The sequence below is a fragment of the Panthera uncia genome, chromosome A2 (genome assembly GCF_023721935.1).
Source record: "Panthera uncia isolate 11264 chromosome A2, Puncia_PCG_1.0, whole genome shotgun sequence".
NCBI classification, from domain to species: Eukaryota; Metazoa; Chordata; class Mammalia; order Carnivora; family Felidae; genus Panthera; species Panthera uncia.
In genome coordinates this window covers 48,631,237-48,652,155 of record NC_064816.1, presented here as the reverse complement: position 1 = coordinate 48,652,155, position 20,919 = coordinate 48,631,237, and the positions used below count along the sequence as shown (strand labels likewise).

The 20,919-nt window shown below is 38.4% G+C and overlaps 1 protein-coding gene across 4 annotated transcripts in view; it reads left to right on the top strand.

The window, feature by feature from the left end:
• RAD18 (RAD18 E3 ubiquitin protein ligase) overlaps positions 1-20,919 on the top strand; it is a 103,508-nt gene that overhangs the window by 7,432 nt on the left and 75,157 nt on the right. For all 4 annotated transcript variants that reach the window (XR_007459916.1, XR_007459915.1, XR_007459914.1 and 1 more), the window contains exons 3-4: positions 10,759-10,820; positions 13,305-13,375. Coding sequence is in view for 1 of the 4 variants with exons in the window: in XM_049640932.1 (XP_049496889.1) it covers positions 10,759-10,820; positions 13,305-13,375 (133 nt within the window). In the remaining 3 variants the exon portion in view is untranslated. The remainder of the gene's footprint in view (positions 1-10,758; positions 10,821-13,304; positions 13,376-20,919) is intronic.

Below are 20,919 nucleotides of genomic sequence, written 5' to 3'. Positions count from 1 at the left end.
TATTTTTATGCCTTTTTTAAGGCTATAGCAATGAAAATTTTGGTCTTTATTTGCCAAGTACTTTTAGATGTTAGATTTCAGAATTTTTTGTTTTGTAACAGGATAACGTACAGGTAGTTCAATCATGTAGTCCTTGACATAAATGTATATAATTCAGAGTTTAAAAATATATTCAAATATATTCAAAGTTTAAAAATCCCAGTGGGAGAATTCCCACTGAAGAGTATTACCCTTAACTTGCTGTGTGATTGTGATTGTAATATATTGAGATTTGTTCGTACTTCTCTTTATGTGTCTACTGTGTTTTTTATACTGTAGCTTAAGGTATTTAATGCATAGTGGTGAGCCTGTCTTTGTTTAGGAGCTGGCCATCCAATTAACGGGTCATCTAGGTTCATGATCTTTCTTGTCCTCTATTTTCTTTCTTTTGTCCTCTATTTTCGATTGATTTGTCTTAGAAGGTTAGAGACAAGGTAGGCTTAAAAAAGATGATTTTGGTGGGTAGTAATAGCATTGGTGAAGAAGTTTCTATAACAAAGAAGTAAGAGGGTGGTGCTGGTAGCAACGTGGGTGTTAGAGATGTTACTAGGCTTGACTCTTGACTCCCCTCCCTTAACCAGGCGGGTTAACTTGCAAATGCTAACGTTTCTTCAAATGTAAAAATTTGATGAGTCATTTCTACTTTAAAAGGTGATTGTGAAGGGGCCCTGGGTTGGCTCCATCGGTTAAGCCTCGGACTCTTGATTTCAGCTCAGGTTCGTGAGATCGAGCTTGCATTTGTCACTATGCTGACAGCCCGGTGCTTACTTGAGATTCTCTCTCTCCCTCTTTCTGCCCCTCTCTCATTTTTATGGGCACACTCTCTCTCTTTCTCAAAATAAATAAACTTAAAAAAAAAAAGATAATTGTGAAAACTAAATGTGCAGAGCCCAGTGTCTGGCATGGTATATATAGGTCCTCAATAATTGTTAGTTCTTTTCTAGGGTAGATTCACATTAGTTACCAAGATAAGTTTTAGGAATTATTTCTAAGTATGAGTTAAAATAATCTTTAGGTATAATTTACATGTAATAAATTATATCCATTATAAGACGTAAAGGGTACAAGCATAGTTGAAGTTTGACGAAGGTGTATACCATGTAACCAGTATAGTTAAGATATTGTACATTCTATCCCCTGACAGAGTACTCCCCATAATAGTCAATATAGCTTCAGGCAGTAATGTGTGTGTCTGTTTCTGGACTCTTTTCTGTTCCATTGTTCTCTATGTTTATCCTCATGTCAATACCACACTCTCTTAATTACTGTAGCTTTGTAGTAAGTCTTGATGTCAGACATTTTAAGTCCTCTCATTTTGTTTTTATTTGGACCTTTTAGGATCTTTGCATTTTACATGCATTTTCTCTTTCTTTCTTTCTTTCTTTTTAGTGTTTTTTTAATTTTGAGAGACAGAGTGTGCATGCAAGTGATGAGCATGAATGGGGGAGGGGCAGACAGAGGGAGAGAATCTCAAGCAGGCTTCGCACTGCACAGAGCCTATAGCACAGAGTGCCTACGGGGCTGGATCCCATGAATGGTGAGATCATGACCTGAGCTAAAACCAAGAGTCTGATGCTTAACTTGACTGAGCCTCAGGCACCCCCTACCTTTTTGTTTTTTATTTGTCCATCTCTTTCTTATCCTTCTGCTTTTTAAGAAATAATTGAACATTTTAAGTATTAACTGTTTTCCACAATTGACTTACTAGCTCTGCTTCTTTGTTTTATTATTTTAGTGGTTGTTTAAAATATGCCTCTTTAATTTATGACAATCTCCTTTCAAACAGTGTTATGCCATCTGAATAGGGTAGAAATGTTACAAACATGTACTTACGTTTCCCCCTGTCATCCTATTGTTGTCTTTGTTTTATGTGTACATATATTATAGACAGCACAATACATTGTTATTATATGTGCTTTAGAGAGCCCATTATCTTTTTTTTTCTAAGAAGGCTACATGCCCAGCGTGGAGCCCAGTTCAAGGCTTGAACTCACCACCCTGAGTCAAGACCTGAGCTGAGATCAAGAGTCAGACGTGTAACCTGCTGAACTACCCAGGCACCCCTGACAGTCCATTATCTTTTAAGCAAATTAAAAAATTTCTTTTTTGTCTTTTGTATTTACCCACATATTGATCATTTCTGATACTCTTCTTTCCTTTGTATGTATCAAAAGTTTCCTTCTGGAAAAAGTATCATTTTTTTTCTCTCTGCTACATTTCTTGCAGTATAATTAGTTTGCCAAAGAATTCTGTTTAGCATATGAAACCAGATGTGGTATTCTTATTTATAGCTTTCCATATATAAGGTGACTTTTTTCCTTAGCTACTTTTCAGATTTTCTCTTTACCAGTGGTTTTCAGAAATTTGTAATATGCTTTAGTTTGATTTACTTTGTATTTGTCTTGTTTGGGGTTCATGGCTTGAGATTTATATTTTGAAACATTTTAACCCTTGTTTCTTTGAATATTTGTTTGTTTACAGTCCCACTCTCATTCCCCATTGCTGATTCCAATTAAATTTTATTTTTAATTGTTTTTTATTTTACTGCTTGATATTTATCTATAGCCATGATACTCTTTTTTTGTTTTGTTTTTTTCTTTTTTTCTGTTTTGGTCTCCACCTTACACCCACCGTCCCTTTGTGTGCTTAGTTTTGGATAATTTCTTTTGCTATGACTTCAGGTTTATTGATCTTGTATTCTGTAGTATCTCATCAGCTGTTAGTCTTATCCAATGAAATTTTATTTCAGATAGTGTATTGATCATCTCTAGAAATTTCATTTCTAAAATATTTTCTATTTCCTTGTTAGGTTCTTGTGTGTGTTTTAATCTTTGAATATACTGAACGTATTTCTTAAATAGCCAGTTTAACCTCCCTGTCTGCTAATCCATTATCTGTGGCATTTCTAAATCTGTTTCTGTTGGCTGATTTTTTTCCCCCTCCTAGTTATAAACCACGTTTTCTTGTTCCTTTGCATGACTGGTAATTTTTGATTAGATGCTTGCCATTGTAGTGTTTACATTTTTGAGGGGGTAGATTTTGTTGTATAGCTTAATGGAGTGTGGGGCTGTGTTGTGGCCGGCAAGTAAGTTACTTGTGGATTAGATTGATCCTGTCAAGTTTTGTTTTTAAGCTTAGTGTGGGTCTAGAGTAGCCCTTCCTATAGGGCTGGGTTTTGTTTTTTGGGTGGGGGGGTTGGTGAAAAACATATAATACAAAATTTGCCCTGTTAACAAATTATTACATGTACAGTATAGTATTGTCAACTACGTGAACATTGGTGTGCAGGAGATCTTTAGAACTTTTTCATTTTGTGTAACTGAAATTTTATACCCATTGCACAGTAACTCCCCATTTCTCCTTCCTTCAGCCCTGGCAACGACCATTCTCTTTTCTTCTATTAATTTGACCCGATACCTCATATAAGTAGAATCGTGCAGTATTTGTCTGTCAATGATTGGCCGATTTCACTTAGCTTAATATCCTCAAGATTCATCCACGTTGTAGCATGTGGTAGGATTTCCTTTTTTAAGGCCAAATAGTATTCCATTGTATGTATACATCACATTCTCTTTATCCATTCATTTGATGGACACTTTGGTTGCTCCTTCCTTTTGGCCATTGTGAATGATGCTGCTATGAACATGGTAGTCCAGCTATCTCTTTGAGATCCTTTTTTCATTTCTTTTGCATAAATACACAGAAGTAGGATTTTTGGCTCAGACGGTAGTTCTATTTTTAATTTTTTGAGGAACCTGCATACTGTTTTCCATAGTAGCTGTGTCGGTTTACATTTCTGTCAACAATGCACAAGTGTTCTAATTTCTCTACATTGTTACCAGTACTTATTATTAGCTTTTTTAATAATGGCTATTCTAACAGGTGTGAGGTGATATCTCATGGTTTTGATTCACATTTTCTGGATAATAAGCGATGTTGAGCATCTTTTTCTATACCTGTTGGCCATCTGTATGTCTTTGGAGAAATAGCTATTCAGATCCTTTGCCCTTTTTAAATCTTGTTTTTGGGTTGTTGTTGTTGAGTTATAGGTTTTCCTTATATATTTTGGATATTCTTACCAGGTATATGGCTTCTTGCAAATATTTTCTCCTATTTCATAGGTGTTTTTTTTGTTTCATTTAGTTTTTTACTGTGTTGATTGTTTCCTTTGCAGAAGCTTTCTAGTTTGATGAAATCCCACTTACCTATTTTTGCTTTTTTTGTCTGGGCCTTTGGTATCATATCCAGGAAATCATTCCCAAGACTGGTGATATGAGGCTTTTCTTCTTTGTTTTCTTTTAGTACTTTTATAGTTTCAAGTCTTCATTCTTTTGCATGTAGAAATCTCGTTTTTCTACTGGTGTTTGCGGAAGAGACTGTCCTTCCTCTGTTGTGTACTCTTGGCACCCTTATCAAAGGCCATCTGACTGTATGTGTATGGGCTACCCTCTTTTCTTTCTGGTGCTCTGACCTACAAATTCTAGCTACCTGGATTGCCCTGAATTCTGAGCTTTGTTATTTCAACTAGCAAGACTGGTGGCCTATTTGACGCTCCTCCCTGCACTGTGGTCACAAAATTGCCTCCAGATAAGGTTGGGCTATGATAGAACTTTCTCATTTCTGCTGTTGTCCACAGTCTGAAAATAGTTGTTTCATATTTCCCTCCAGTGTTTTAACTGTTTATGGAAGGGTCATAATTCTGGACCCTGTTACTTTCTCATGGACAGAGATAGGAGTCCCATGTGTAGGTGAAAGACTACTTTTTATGAATTCAGTGAACTCTACTTAGCTGAAAAAACTAGCCTTTACTTCCATTCTTTTCATTTTCATTGTTTGTTTCTTTGTCACTTGTAAGTTGTCATTGATGTCATTCTTTATTTAAGAGGAAGTCAGTAGAGGGCATTTTCAGATTATTTTTTGAGCACTTATTTCCCATATTGTACCTCTCACAATTTGGTAGCCCTTTCCTACTAAACACCACTTGTCACCAGTTCCCACAACACTTAAAGTTTCTCTGGGTCTGTAGTGTTGTTTTAATGACACAAAAGCCCCCAGAGCTTAATACGAACTAGATTTGGCCATCATATTCTGCTATTGTCGTGGGTCAACTAGAATTGGTGACCCAGAATCCTACCTACCCATTGTTTATTGCTGCTCCTTAAACATTTCAGGATTTATCATTTTAAATCACTTTATGCTGTTTTGCTCTGTTTAATGTTGTTGAATATGGTTAATGAACAGTACATTACAGTTCTGTTATTAAGGTTGGAGTGGGATGCGTTGGCAGAAAGCAAGTCAGTTAAATTGATCCAAAATCTTGCTATTAAAGAGCACTTTTTTGGGGAGAGGGAATGGACTTACTCCAATCTATAAAACACCATTAAACACCATTAAGTGAGAAATGTTCTCATTAATAAGTTGATATGTTCAGGTGCTAATTTTCTTTGCTCTTACCCAGTTTTTCTGACTTGATAATGGAAGATGCTCAAGATATTTCCTCTTACATGAAGTCATTGGCTTGTAGACACTGTTAGGTTACCACTGTTTTAAAGATGGATCAGGAATCATTTTTATTTTTCTTTTGTAGATTTTGACTAATAAAATTAATTGAAACTTGTATTAGAATAAAAAGCAATTTAATTTCTATATACTTTTTCAGTGAAATATGACATGTTCCATTTGCTGATCTTTGCTAAATTAAAAGGCAGTATAAGATTGCTTTAGGCAAGTATGTGTTTTTCTTCTCTTACATTCTTTTTTAAAAAAAAATTTTTTTTAACGTTTATTTATTTTTGAGAGAGACAGAGACAGAATGCGAGTGGGTTGGGACAGAGAGAGAGGGAGACACAGAATCTGAAACAGGCTCCAGGCTCTGCGCTGTCAGCACAGAGCCCGACGCGGGGCTCAAACTCACAAGCTGCGAGATCATGACCTGAGCTGAAGTCAGACGCTCAACCGACTGAGCCACCCAGGCGCCCACTTCTCTTACATTCTTATGAGGCACCACTGTGGAACAAGACGGGAGAAAAGTGGTAGCGTATGGATGGATGGGACATACAGTTAGGCAGAGCCACATATATGACAGGCTGGAGTGCTGCTTGTCAGGAGGGATAGTATTCTCTTACCAGCTAGCTGGTCACTTAGCCCTAGAACCAGAGGCAGAGGCCAGCTTTCTCAGCTGTCCAGGACCTCCTATTACTTTCAAACTGGGGACTGGATTTTCTGCTTTTACTGGACACTCAAGAACTATTTTTGAAATGGTTCATTTTCTCATACAATCCTTAAGATCACACACACAAATAATTGGTTTAACTATTAGAAATTTGCTTTTTACTATTGGAATGCTAGGATCTTTTGATATTTGAGAGCTAGCAGTTTGCTGTGTCTTGTTTGAGATTAGAAAGCCTCCTCCCCCAAGGCTGGAGTGTTTCTGTGAAGCTACCCTTCACGTCACTCTTTTATTCTACCCTCCTCCACCCTGTCCACAGAGCTCAGAGTTGGGTTTTGGGAGAAAAACAAACTTCATAGGTGATTTAAATAAAGCCACCGAGGTATACATGGCTCAGAGCTCTTCACCTGCTCTACTTTGATTGGAATATGATGGTTGCCTACTAAAGAATACATTATGCTGGCCTACATTTCAGCACTACATATTTAGTAGTAAACTAGTAGACTGAAATTAAGCTAGTGGCTTCATCTGCTTTGGACCTGTGTCTGGTTCTCCATATATGAAAACTAAACACATAACAAGATTATGAAGAAGAGAAAACAGTAGCCTCTTTATACATACTGTGGTACATGTGATCCTATTAATTAATGCTTATTTGTATTATGTAGGTATATATAATACATATATTTTATAAACAAATTATACATGTTTTAAATAACTAATAATATGTTAAGAGCATGGGTTCTGGTACTTGCCTTTGCCACTTATTAGCTTTGTGATGTTGGGCAAATTGGCTGAGCCCTGTGCTGCATTTTACTTACTATAAAATAGAACTGCTCTTAATACCAGCCTCATGGGTGCTGTAAGGATCAGAAGAGTTAATACATATAACATGCTTAAAACAGGTCACATAGTAAGTGCACAGTGTTAGGTCAAACCATGTGAAATTGCCAATATTTGTTGTTTTTTGACTTACCCCAAAACGGCAATTTTATATACTTAAATGCAATAGCAATATGTATTAATTTTTAAAAAATACTTGTTGAACAATCAGAATCACATATTATGGATGCAGTTTACTGTCTAGGATCCATTGAGTCAATATTGATGAGGGTAGGGCCTGGGAAACTAAATGGAAACCAACAATAATCTCTCCGAGTGACTAAGATGAGCTGGCAAGTTTAGGAATTCTTGATTTACAGTATTGCTCAGGAGATTTTTTTTTATACTGTGAAGAGAATAACATTGATAGTGAAGAGAATGAATCTGCAGAGGAATTTTGCCTCGGAATAAATCAGAACTCATGTCTCACTTCTGTCTGATTTAGGTGATATTTAGATTGGACGTTAGACTGTAGAGTTGATGCTGGAATGAATTAAGACTTTTGAGACTGGTGTATTTTAGGATGAATGCATTTTGTGTAAGAGAAGGGCATAGACTTTCATGGGGCAGGGAGCAGAATGTGTCCCTCCCAGAATTCCTAAGCCCTAGCCCCCAGTGGGATTGTATTTGGGAGATAGTCAGGTTTTGCTGCGGCCATGAAGGTGGGCCCCCGGTGATGGTGTTAGTGCCCTTGTAAGCAGAGACATTTAGCTTGCTCTCTTGAGCTCTCTTGAGATTGTCTCAAGTGCAAGTGATTTTTTTCTTCAGCTGTATCTGACCTACTAAGGAGTCCATCAAAGGCATTCTTCATTTTGTTACAATGTTTTTCTTTATATTTTAAAAAATGTTTATTTATTTTTGAGAGGGAGAGACAGAGCACAGTATACTCTCGTGCACTTGAACTGGGAAGGGGCACAGAGAGAGGGAGACAAAAGATCCCAAATGGGTCCTGCACTGACAGCACAGAGGTCGATGCAGGGCTTGAACTCACGAACCATGAGATCATGACCTAAGCTGAAGTCAAATGCTTAACTGACTGAGCCACCCAGGTGCCCCTGTTACAGTTTTTTGTTTTTTGTTTTTTTTTTTTTAATCTCTAGCATTTTTTTTTTTTTTTTAAAAAAATTTTTTTTTTTTTTTTAACATTTATTTGTTTTTGAGACAGAGAGAGACAGAGCATGAACAGGGGAGGGGCAGAGAGAGAGGGAGACACAGAATCTGAAACAGGATCCAGGCTCTGAGCTGTCAGCACAGAGCCCGACGCGGGGCTCGAACTCACGGACCGCGAGATCATGACCTAAGCTGAAGTCGGCCGCTTAACTGACTGAGCCACCCAGGCGCCCCTCTAGCATTTCTTTTTGATTCTTTCTTAGAATTTCTATCTCTCTGCTTACATAACCCATCTGTTCTTCCATGTTGTCAGCTTTGTTCAGTTGTTTGGAATTCCTGGTCTGTTAATTCCAGCTTTTGTGCCGTATTTGGCTATCATTGTCATGCTTGCAGTTTCTTCAAACTATGTCTTTTACTTTTTAGTATGCCTTGTAGTTTTTTCCTAATGGCCTATCATGATGTACTAGGTAAATGGAACTGTATTAAATAGACCTTTAGTAATGTGGCAGTGAGATGTTGGGGCAGTGCAGTGTTCTGCAGTTCTACGATCATGTCTTCTTTTAAAAGTGAGCCTGTGCCCTGGACTGTGAATATCACAAGTGCTTCTCAGTTTGCTTTTCCCCTTGGGTGGGACAGTATAACTAGAGGTAGCTGGAGTCGCTTGTTTCCTTTCCTTGAGGTCAACTGGGCTCTGATAATATCCCAGAAGACTTGGATCTGGTAAAGCAGTTTCTTTTGAGGTCAGGCCTTGTTAAGAAGAACAGAGTGCTCTGATGTATTGCAAATGTTTACTTTCTCCCCTCTGCCTGCAGAAGGGCAAGGGGATTTTTCTGATTGTCCCTTTGAATACCAGGTAGAACCCTTGGAGCTGAAATTCATTTAAGTGTGAGGCCCATCCTATGTCTTGGTCCCCCTGGAGTTTTTAAATTAAAAAAAATTTTTTTTTAAATGTTTATTTATTTTTGAGAGAACACAAGCAGGGGAGGGGCAGAGAGAGAGAGGGGGAGGCACAGAATCTGAAACAGGTTCCAGGCTCTGAGCTGTCAGCATAGAGCCCTACATGGGGCTCAAACCATGAACCGTGAGATTGTGACCTGAGCCGAAGTCAGACGCCCAACGAACTGGGCCCCCCAGGGGCCCCCCCCCCCCCCCCCGGAGTTTTAACACTCAGACTCTTCCCTCCTGAGTTTCTAGTGACTTGCCAGTTATATAGTTTGGGTTTTCCTATCCCTGCACTGGTTCTAGCAGAGAGTCTTTCTGTGGTTCTTGTGGAGATTTCTGCTCTGGTGAGTTGTGGTTCTCGGTGTCCAGCCTATCTGTCAACAGTTTGGGAGCAGCAGTTAGTCCTTTAAGCTCACTTCTCTGATGGAGCTTCTAGGAAGGGTTGATTTTTCAGTCTGGTCAGCTTTTTATTTGTTGTTAGATGGAGGTGGAGTGATGACTTCTAAGCTCCTTACCTGTAAACCTGGAAACTGGAATTCTCCCTTTATCTGTCTTTGCTTCCCCAAAGAACTTAACCCATTGCCTGTTTTATCTTCTCTTCTAACACGCTCTTTCGTTTTTCTTCCTGGGTGCTCTTGCTGAGGTTGCCGCGAGTTCTTTGTTTCCTGGATATCTATACCTGAACTCATACTGTCTCTTCCTCTTTAAACCGAATCCTTTTTAGTAAGGCCCCTTCACTAAGCTGAATTTGCACTGATAGCAAATTAGCTACCATTAAGGTACCATTCTATTTAGTCACATTTTTTTCCTTTGAAAGATCATTTTACATTGCCTTAGATGTGAAGAATTTAGTTAATGCCAATTTCCTGCTTAAATCCTTAGGATTTATTACAATGAATTGCACTGAAATTGCCTCATTACTTTGTTAGCTCCTTAAGGTCAAGAACCTTTCCTTGTATATTCTTTTCTTAGTGCTTGCCATGAAATGCTTGTTATTTGTGAGATGATCGACATCATGTATAGAGTTAGGATGTAGAAATCCCTATTTGATAACCTAGGTGTATATTTTTTTAATTAAAAACATTAAAAAAACATTTTTTTTAAGAGGGAGAGAGCTCAAGCAGGAGAGAGTGCTGGAGGGAGAGAGAGGAGAGAGAGAACCTTTAGCAGGCTGCATGGAGCCTGGCACAGGACTAGATCCCACGACCCTAGTATCATGACCTGAGCCAAAATCAAGAGTCCAATGTTCATATGACTGAGCCAAACAGGCTTAAAATGTTTACATATCTTATTTCAAAATTTATATTTCAGAACATTAGACATAGGGATATCTGACATATTTAGACAGTATCCATTCCAGGTCTTACATGGAATTGTGATATCCTAGGGACTCATGATTATTATTATTTGATATTTTTCCCTCTCCTAAAAATGCTGTTTCATCACATTTGCAAGTATGCTCAGGTAGAGTAGAAGTGTTAGAATTTTGAAATTATAGTGATAATATTTTAGATGATGGAAATATTCTAGGACTTAAGTCAGATTTTGTTAGAAGTCAAATTACTATATTACTAATATAGCCTAACTAATTTATTATGTTGCATTTTTTTTTTCAGACTGTTCTCTCTGTATAAGAAAATTTCTATCGTATAAAACACAATGTCCAACTTGTTGTGTGGTAAGTTTTCCTTTCCTGTTTTTTCTTGGAAACTTAATTGGTACAAATATTTCTGTGTGACATACACACAAAAGCCCAAGGGAAAAGGTATAATTATTCAGTTAGGCTACATAAAAGACATTTTCAGAAAGACCTCTACAATACATATATGGATGCTGGGAGAACTGGACAGCAACATGCAGAAGGATGAAACTAGACTACTTTCTTACACCATTCACAAAAAAAACCTCAAAATGGATAAAGGACCTGAATGTGAGACAGGAAACCATCAAAACCCTAGAGGAGAAAGCAGGAAAAAACCTCCCTGACCTTAGCTACAGCAGTTTCTTACTTAACACATCCTCAAGGGCAAGGGAATTAAAAGCAAAAATGAACTATTGGGACCTCATGAAGATAAAATGCTTCTGCACAGCAAAGGAAACAACCAACAAAACTAAAAGGCAACAATGGAATGGGAAAAGATATTTGCAAGTGACATATCAGACAGAGGGCTGGTATCCAAAGTCTATAAAAGAGCTCACCAAACTCCGCACCCAAAAAACAAATAATCCAGTGAAGAAATGGGCAGAAAACATGAACAGACACTTCTCTAAAGAAGACATCCAGATGGCCAACAGGCACATGAAAAGATGCTCAATGTTGCTCCTCATCAGGGAAATACAAATCAAAACCACACTCAGATATCACCTCATGCCAGTCAGAGTGGCTAAAACGAACAACTCAGGAGACTATAGATGCTGGAGAGGATGTGGAGAAACGGGAACCCTCTTGCACTGTTGGTGGGAATGCAAACTGGTGCAGCCACTCTGGAAAACAGTGTGGAGGTTCCTCAAAAAATTAAAAATAGACCTACCCTATGACCCAGCAATAGCACTGCTAGGAATTTACCCAAGGGATACAGGAGTACTGATGCATAGGGGCACTTGTACCTCAATGTTTATAGCAGCACTCTCAACAATAGCCAAATTGTGGAAAGAGCCTAAATGTCCATCAACTGACGAAAGGATAAAGAAATTGTGGTTTATATACACAATGGAGTACTATGTGGCAATGAGAGTACTATGTGGCAATGAGAAAGAATGAAATATGGCCCTTTGTAGCAATGTGGATGGAACTGGAGAGTGTTACGTTAGGTGAAATAAGTCATACAGAGAAAGACAGATACCATATGTTTTCACTCTTATGTGGATCCTGAGAAACTTAACAGAAGTCTATGGGGGAGGGGAAGGAAAAAAAAAAAGGTTAGAGAGGGAGAGAGCCAAACTCTTAAAAACTGAGAACAAACTGAGGGTTGATGGGGGGTGGGAGGGAGGGGAGGGTGGGTGATGGGTATTGAGGAGGGCACCTTTTGGGATGAGCACTGGGTGTTGTATGGGAACCAATTTGACATTAAATTTCATATTAAAAAAAATACATATATGGAGAAATGGGCTTTGTTCAATTTTTCTTAAAGATTTCTGATAACCTAAATGTATTTTTGGAAGTCGAAACTGATTTTAAGATCAGGAGGTAGCGCTCTTTAAATCTCGTGACCTATGTTTTTGTGGCTTCTCATGTTTTGTTATTTTTCACCTTGAGCCGAAGGTCTGATGGAAGGATTATTCATTTGCATAGGATTAGGGTTTAGTATTTGTGTGGAGGGAAAAGATTCATGACCATTGGGCTGAACCTGGCCTGACTGGTCCCTTACCTCTTTCCCAAACCAGACCTTCAGGGGAAACAGTAGGAAATTTGTTGTTAGAGTTTGTGAAACCTTTCAGGTAGGTGCAGAGGTAGGTAAAAAGGTCAAGTAAACATAAATAGGAAGAAAGAAAGAAGAAGAGACAGTGAGGTCTAATAGGAAGGACTCTGGGCCTGATTGAAGGGTTTGGCTTCTACCTTGGCACCTCTGTTAGGTACATGGTGTTAGGAGGTCACTGAACTTCTCTCAGCTGTTTCCCTACGTAAAAAATGGTGCAGTTTGGCTCCCAAGTTTAATCTCTTTGCAACTTGCCATTGTCAGGATGGTATCATCAGGGAGATAAGCTGCATACCGTTAATGCTAAATAACTACAAGATCTGTGGTTTTCCTGTTGCATTCCTGAACACCAATCTTGTTTTTAAACCCTCTTTGAACACCTAATGCTGCTCCCCGTGTAGTCACTTAAAAAGAGCATCTCTGTTCTGCTTTTTAGGGGAAATTCTTGGGATGGCATTTTGAATAAGGATTCTTGCTCATACTAGGTTTTATCTTAGTACAGAGCATATACGATTTTACTAGAGGCTGTGGAGATCTTTTATCAGACTTCCAGTCAGCAGATGCTGATTCACTGTTTTAAAATTCCATATTAGTATGAGATAAATGAACTTTATTTTGAGACTTTCCTGGAAGACTTAGTAGGATGGGGAGTCTCGGGAGGATGGGTCATGCATTTTCAAAACAAGATTATGACAAGTTATTTTATTGTTTGTGACCTTTTCCCATCTGCTGTTTTTCCTTTCTAGACAGTCACAGAGCCGGATCTAAAAAATAACCGCGTATTAGATGAACTGGTAAAAAGCTTGAATTTTGCACGGTATGATTTAATTTTGTGACTAACCCCTAACTGCTCTGGCCTTTGATATGAGTCCCCTCTTTACTTTGTGCACTTTTGGGGATTAGGGAATGCAGGGTTGCATATTTTGGAGTAAAAGAAGGGAAGCGACAACAGTCATTAATCACTCATGGACAGTCTAATGGTAATAATATTTTCTTCCTTTACTTAACAGAAAGTCTCCTGTCATGAAAAACAGAAGTTAAAAATGCAGATTTGAGTACTTACTTTTGGGTATTACAAAGATACCCAAAAGTATTTTATTTTTCCTGTCCTACCCCTAGAATCATCCATTTTCCCAAGGAGCCCTGGTTCCTTTTATTGGAGAATGGTATTTAGAATCAGGATCTGGAGCTAGGTATGGTCACTGTTCCTGAGATGTCATTGCTTCTAAGCCCTCTCATTGGACAGAGCTGGGTAGCATATGCATGTATACATATGTGTGTACTAACCCATGTATACATGTGTATCTATAATCGTTTCTGTGTCTGTTATATATTAACCCATTAATTCTTAATCTGATTTATTCAGCATGTATGAGATGGTGTGCTGTGTGAAATAGGTAATTGTTGGTACTTTATACAGCTCAGAAATGTAGCTTTACTTCTTAGCTGTCAGATGTATGATGGTGAAAGTGAGTTTTGTCACCCCGAAGGATTATTAAAAGGCATATTTTACCAAGCAGTATCTTGAAATTCAATTTTTAGTTTTAATCATGCAAGTCAATCAGAAATTTTCATTACGGACATACCGTATTTAGTTATTAGTTATCTCCTTAAGTGTATGACTTCTTAGCTGTTGGGACAGTTTTGATGGTACATTACATTCATTCTAAAAATGTAGAGAGATTTCTTCCAATAGAATTTCACATTTATTTCATTGAGTTGTGTCTTGAGAATTACAAGATTTAGTACTCTGAACTCGCCTAATATTACTTTCTAGAAATTGGCTTGGTTAGTCATTTCCGTAAAAAAGTCATAAAATGGTGATATTTCCTAGATTAAGAAACTCTGAGATTCTCTGATTCTCATAATTACAGTGTGGCGTTTTTCTTATTTTAAAGTCTTTCACCAATTAGATTTTGAAGTCCATGAAAAAGGGTGGAGCCATGTCTTTAGAAAGGAATTTATTAGCTGTTTGATTTTCCCTGAGACAGTAAAATTATATCTCAAGGCTTATTTTTTTTCCTAGCTGGTTCTGAAAGCATAATAATTTCACTGCTAGGAGAAAGGGAGTGTCACAAAGCAAGTATCTGTTTGTTGAAGGGAAGTGATCGGTGTCTTTGGGTTCATGGACCTTTGGTAACTGAAAGGGAGGCCTTGGGATAATTGAACTCTCCCCTGTCCCGCTTCCTCCCAAAAGGAATAGGTTTTTTAATTATTCATTATAGTGGGTGTGGTGAGCAGCATTCTTTGTGGATTTGGGATGGATTTTATCATTTGTTTCTCCCTGTTTGCCTTGAAATTACCTTATGATGAACATTTCTTGGACATTTGTCATATCTAATGTGCTGTGGTACTTCATTTGCAAAAGTAATAGAGATGAAATTCAAGCTAATCACTTCCAGTACTTGTTTGATATCTGGTTTAAGATTTATGAGGGAAGTCAGGCAACAACAGATGTTGGCGAGGATGTGGAGAAAGAGGATCTCTTTTGCATTGTTGGTGGCAATGCACTCTGGAAAACATTATGGAGATTCCTCAAAAAACTAAAAATAGAACTACCCTATGACCCAGCAATTGCACTGCTAGGCATTTATCCACAGGATACAGGTGTGCTGTTTCGAGGGGACATATGCACCCCCATGTTTATAACAGCACTATCAACAATAGCCAAAGTATGGAAAGAGTGCAAATATCCATCGATGGATGAATGGATAAAGAAAATGTGGTATATATATACGATGGAGTATTACTTGGCAATCAAAAAGAATGAAATCTTGCCATTTGCAACTATGTGGATGGAACTGGAGGGTATTATGCTAAGTGAAATTAGTCGGAGGAAGACAAAAATCATATGATTTCTCTCATATGAGGACTTTAAGAGACAAAACAGATGAACATGAGGGAAGGGAAATAAAAATAAGATAAAAACAGGGAGGGGGACAAAACAGAAGAGACTCCAATATGGAGAACAAACTGAGGGTTGCTGGAGGGGTTGTGGGGGGGGGGATGGGTTAAATGGGTAAGGGGCATTAAGGAATCTACTCCTGAAATCATTGTTGCTCTGTATGTTAACTAATTTGGATGTAAATTTTAAAAAATAAAAAATAAAATAAAAAAAAAAGATTGATGAGGGAAGAAGTTAATCTTCTAAGGTTTTTGTATTGTTTGTATATTTTTTTCTTTCTCATCGGTCAGTGCCATTTTAAGACATAATGGTTTAAAATTTTTTAATGTTCTAAATTGAAATAAAAGAGTGTTGGAAATAATTTCAGAGGTTTTCAGACAAAATACTGACATTCATAGCTTACATTTTCTTCTAACTCTAGCCATTTATTTTCAAAGAACAAGAGTATTTTTCTTGACTCAATTTTATTTAAAATAATGTGCTTAAAAATGTGTTGAACAAAATTTAATCAGAATATTTTTGTCTAAGTGGAACATCATTCTTGACCTAAGTAAGAAAATACTGTTTCAGTATTTTTGTGTAGCAGCCAGTCTACATCTGTATCATTTTTACAAACTGAGAGTGTAAAGCATCATTTACTACTTTGGTTTATCCTATCCCCATCAAGGTACTTTTTCTCCAGGTACTTACTCCATGTTTAAGAATTCAGACATTTTAGATGATAATTGTAATAGATCATTCCTTTAGCATCTTAGGAGAGTGTGTAGAATATAATTTTGCTTTTTTTCTTACAGTATAAAGCATACTGACTTTGGATTTAGGCAGAACTGGGTTCTCTAGCTGTGATCTGTGATCAAACTATTAAACCTCTTTGGCCTCTGTTCCACATCTGAAAAGTGGTAATAATATTATTGACACTTTTAGGGATTGTTGTTAAGGGTTGGAAACGAAGAGTTCTACTAGAAGATACCCAGCATAATACCTGGAGCAAAGGAACCTAAAAAAAGATTTCTGTCATTATTATCATATATATTTTACGCATGTTTGTATCATCTTCCCTTATATTATATATTGATGCCCTAAGATGCTAATAAGAATTTGTTCTTTGGTGGGCCTCTGCCTGTTTCACCAAACGGTCCTAGACTGCTGTTACATGTTTTGGATCAGAACAGCATTTGTGGGGACTTTTGCTAGGTAATGAAGTCCATGGACTTGATCACATGGGTTTCAGGACTGCCCTGAGTTTCTCTTTGGTGTCTACCCAGAGACCTGTTTTGCTTCTTGATTCTTGGCCACATTCTGAAGAGGTAGAGTTCTTGTATAGTTAACAAATGGGCAAGCTTGTCCTGTACTTGATGGAGTCACAATTATTCTCAAAGTCCATACTTCACCCAAAAAAATCTGAGTATCTATGGTAAGTGCTGTTAGGTATTATAATACCAACTGACTTTAAATTAAATTTATAGAAATGGTGGAAATGAAAGAGGAAATTACCAATTCAGTTTAAGTATCCTTTTTAGAATTAATATTTTCACATGGCCCCTATTAAGCTGTGTGAATTGTAGCAGTCTAGTGGTTTTAAATCCCATGTGTCCATTCATGGCTTCCAAATTTATATCTTCAAGTAGATCTCACCCCAAAACTTCAGGCTCCCATATCCCACTGCTTACCTCATATCTCCGCTTGAACCTCTTAAAAGCAACTCTCAACTCTCTGGGCTGCCTGCCATCCCCCACTCCAAATCTCCTGCCCCCACAGTCTTTCTTCCCTCATTAAATGGCAGCTCTGTCCTTTCATTTGCCCAGGCCCCAAACCCTGGAGTCCTCCTTGACCCTTCTCTTTCACACTTAACTCTGTCATCCCATCAGTTAATCCTCCTGGCCCTGTTATTAACATGTTTCCTGAATCTGACAGTTTTTCATCACTGTGCCAGCATTATCCTGGCAAGCCAGCGTCAGCCTGTATTACTTTGATCACTTCTAGTGGTCTCCTATTCCTGCTTTTGCCCTCTGATAGTCCTTCTGAGGCTAGCAACCAAAGTGTCACTTTAAAACAAAAAGTCACAGGGGCGTCTGGGTGGCTCAGTCGGTTAAGCATCCGACTTCATTCCAGGTCACGATCTCACAGTTCATGAGTTCGAGCCCCGCGTCAGACTGTGCTGACGCCTCAGAGCCTGGAGCCTGCTTCGGATTCTGTGTCTCCCTCTCTCTCTGCCCCTCCCCTGCTCGTGCTCACACTCTGTCTCTGTCAAAAATAAATAAATAAATAAGTCAGGTCGTACTTAATATCGTCTGGAGGGGGTGTCCCATCTCATTTGGAAGAGCAGCCTGAGTCCTGCCAGTGGCCATCCTCTGGTCCCTACAGAACAGGGTCTCTTGCCGACTTCATGTCCCACTTCTCTGCCCCTTGTTTATTCTGCTCCAGGCGCACTGGCCTTCTTGCTATTTCTCCAATGTGTCAATCATACTCTGACCCTAGAGGCTTTGTACTTACTGTTATTTCTAGGGGAAACACTGTTTCCCCAGAGAGCCACATGGGTTAGTCCTTCAGTTTCTTCGGGCTCTGTGTTTTCATAGGGCACCTTCTCAGTGAGGCTTTCTGTGACCATCCTGTAAAGAGTGCCAAGCTCTTTGCCTCCTCATGCACGGCTTCACTGGCTTTGTTTTTTTCCCATAGCACTTTCATATATGTTGTCTGCATTCTAGTATCTCTTCCCTTACTGTAGTGTAAGCTTCATGAGGACTGAGACGATTTTGTTCTCCGTTATATTTCCACTGCCGAAACTACCCCCTAATAGCGGGCACATGAAGAAGTTAATGAGTTTCAGTTTTGGCACGGGGCGTAATTTTATCATCGCGGTAGTGGAGCTGTACTGCTTGCTGCAGGTACAGTCATGCCTCGTTTTACTGCACTTTGGTGAACTTCCCGGGTGTTTAATTTTTTACAAACTGAAGGTTTTTGGCCACCCTGCATTGAGCAGGTCTTATCAGTGCCATTTTTCCAACAGCATTTGCTCACTTCATGTCTCTGTGTCACATTTTGGTGATTCTTAAAATATTTTGAACTTTTTCATCATTATTTTATTTGTTATGGTGATACTATGATAATTGTTTTGGGGTGTCACAAACTGCAGCCTTATACGACCATGAATTTAATTGATAAATGATACACATGTACTGACTGTTCCACTCACAGGCCATTTCTCTGCCTCTCTCCCTCTCCTCGGGTCTCCCTATTCCCCGAGACACAACAGTATTTAAATTAGGCCAATTAATAACCCTGCAGGACGTCTAAGTGTTCAAGGGAGAAGAAGAGTCACACGTCTCATTTTAAATCAAAAATAAGAAACGATTCAGCTTAGTGAGGAAGGCATGTTGAAAGCTGATATAGGCTGGAAGCTAGCCCTCTTGTGCCAAATGGCCAAGTTCTTGAAGTGCTGCTTCAGTGAACACACAAATAGTAAGAAACAAACAACCTTATTGCTGATACGGAGAAGGTTTTAGTGGTCTGGGAAGATGATCAAACTGGCCACAACATTCCCTTAAACCAAAGCCTGATCCAGAGCAAGGCCCTAACTCTTCAATTCTGTGAAGGCTGAGGGGGGTGAGGAAGCCGCAGAAGAAACGTCTGAAGCTAGCAGAGATTGGTTCACAAGGTTTAAGGAAAGAAGCTGTCTCCGTTACATAAGAGTGTAAGGTAAAGCAGCAAGTGCTGATGTAGAACCTGCAGTGAGTTATCTGGAAGTTCTAGCGGAGCTCGTTAATGAAGGTGACTGCGCTAAACAATAGATTTTCAATGTGGACGAAACAGCTTTCTATTGGAAGAAGATGCCATCTAGAACTTTCATAACTAGAGAGAAGTCAGTGCCTGGCAAAGGACAGGCTGCCTCTCTTGTTGGGAGCTAATGCCGCTAGTGACTTGAGGGTGAAGCCGGTGTTATTTAGCCTGTGGATTGTCCCAGGGCCCTTAAGAATTATGCTGCATATACTCTGCCTGTGCTCTGTAAATGGAACCACAAAGCCTGGACGATAGCACATCTTTTTATAGCATGGTTTACTGAATAGTTTAAGCCCACCGTTGGGAACTGTTGCTCAAGAAAAAAGGATTCTTTGAAAATGTTACTGCTCATTGGCAGTGCACCTGGTTACCTATAGGGCTGTGATGGAGATGTACGAGATTAATGTTGTTTTCATGCCTGCTCACGCAGCATCTATTCTGCGGCCCGTGGATCAAGGAGTGATTTCAACTTTCAAGTCTTATTATTTAAGAAATACTTTTTGTAAGGCTGTAGCTGCTGTAGATAGTGATTGCTTTGATGGATCTGGGCAAAGTCTGTTGAAAACCTCCTGGAAAGGATTCACCATTCTAGATGCCATTAAGAACATTCGTGATTCATTGGAAGGGGTCAAAAATACCAGCAGGAACAAGAGTTTGGGAGAAGCTGATCCCGACCCTCATGGATGACTTTGAGGGGTTCACGAATTCTGTGGAGGAAGTAACTGCAGATGTGGTGGAAACAGCAAGAGAACTAGAATCAGAAGTGGAGCCTGATGATGGGACTGAATTGATGTAATGTCATGATAAAACATAAATGGATGATCAAAGCAAGTGGTTTCTTGAGGTGGAATCTACTCCTGGTGGAGATGCTGTGAAGATTGTTGAAATTAAAAAAAAAGACTACTCCCATTCTGGGGCCTTTGATTTCCATGTAAATATTAGAATGAATATACTGTTTCCACCCCCAAAAAAGTTGCTTTTATTTTGATTGGCATTGCATTGAATCTATAAATAAATATGGGGAAAATGGGCATGTTAACATTGTTGAGTTTTCTAGTGCATGTACCTAGGGTATTTCTTTATTTAGGCTTTTTTAAAATTTTCCGCAGCAAATTTGGTAGTTTTCAAGACATAAGTTTTACACATTTTTGTTAAATTTATTCCTAGGTATTTAATATTTTTGATGATATTTCAAGTGGTATTTATTTAAAAATTTTATTTTCCATTTGCTAATACATAGACATGACATTAATTTTTGTTTAACAGACATTATGTCCAGGGATCTTGTAAAAATTCACTTACTCTAGTTGCTTGTAGAGTCTTTGGATTTTTTATAAACATAATCATGTCACTTGCAAATAAAGTTTTCTTTCCCATTTTGTGTGTGTGTGTGTGTGCCTTATCACAAAAGCTATGGCCTCCAGTATAATTTGAATAGAGATGGTGGCAGTAGACATCCTTGTCTGGTTTTCACTCTCAGGGGAAGATGTTCAAGCTGTAATAGTAGCTATAGTTTTATTGAAAGTATCTTTTTTCAGATTAAGAAAGTTTCCTTCTGTTCCTAGTTTTCTAAGTGTTTTTGTTATGAATGGGTATTGGATTTTATCAAATGCTTTTTCTACATTTATTGTAATGATTGTATAATTTTTCTCCTTAAATTTGCTAATGTGGTGAATTGC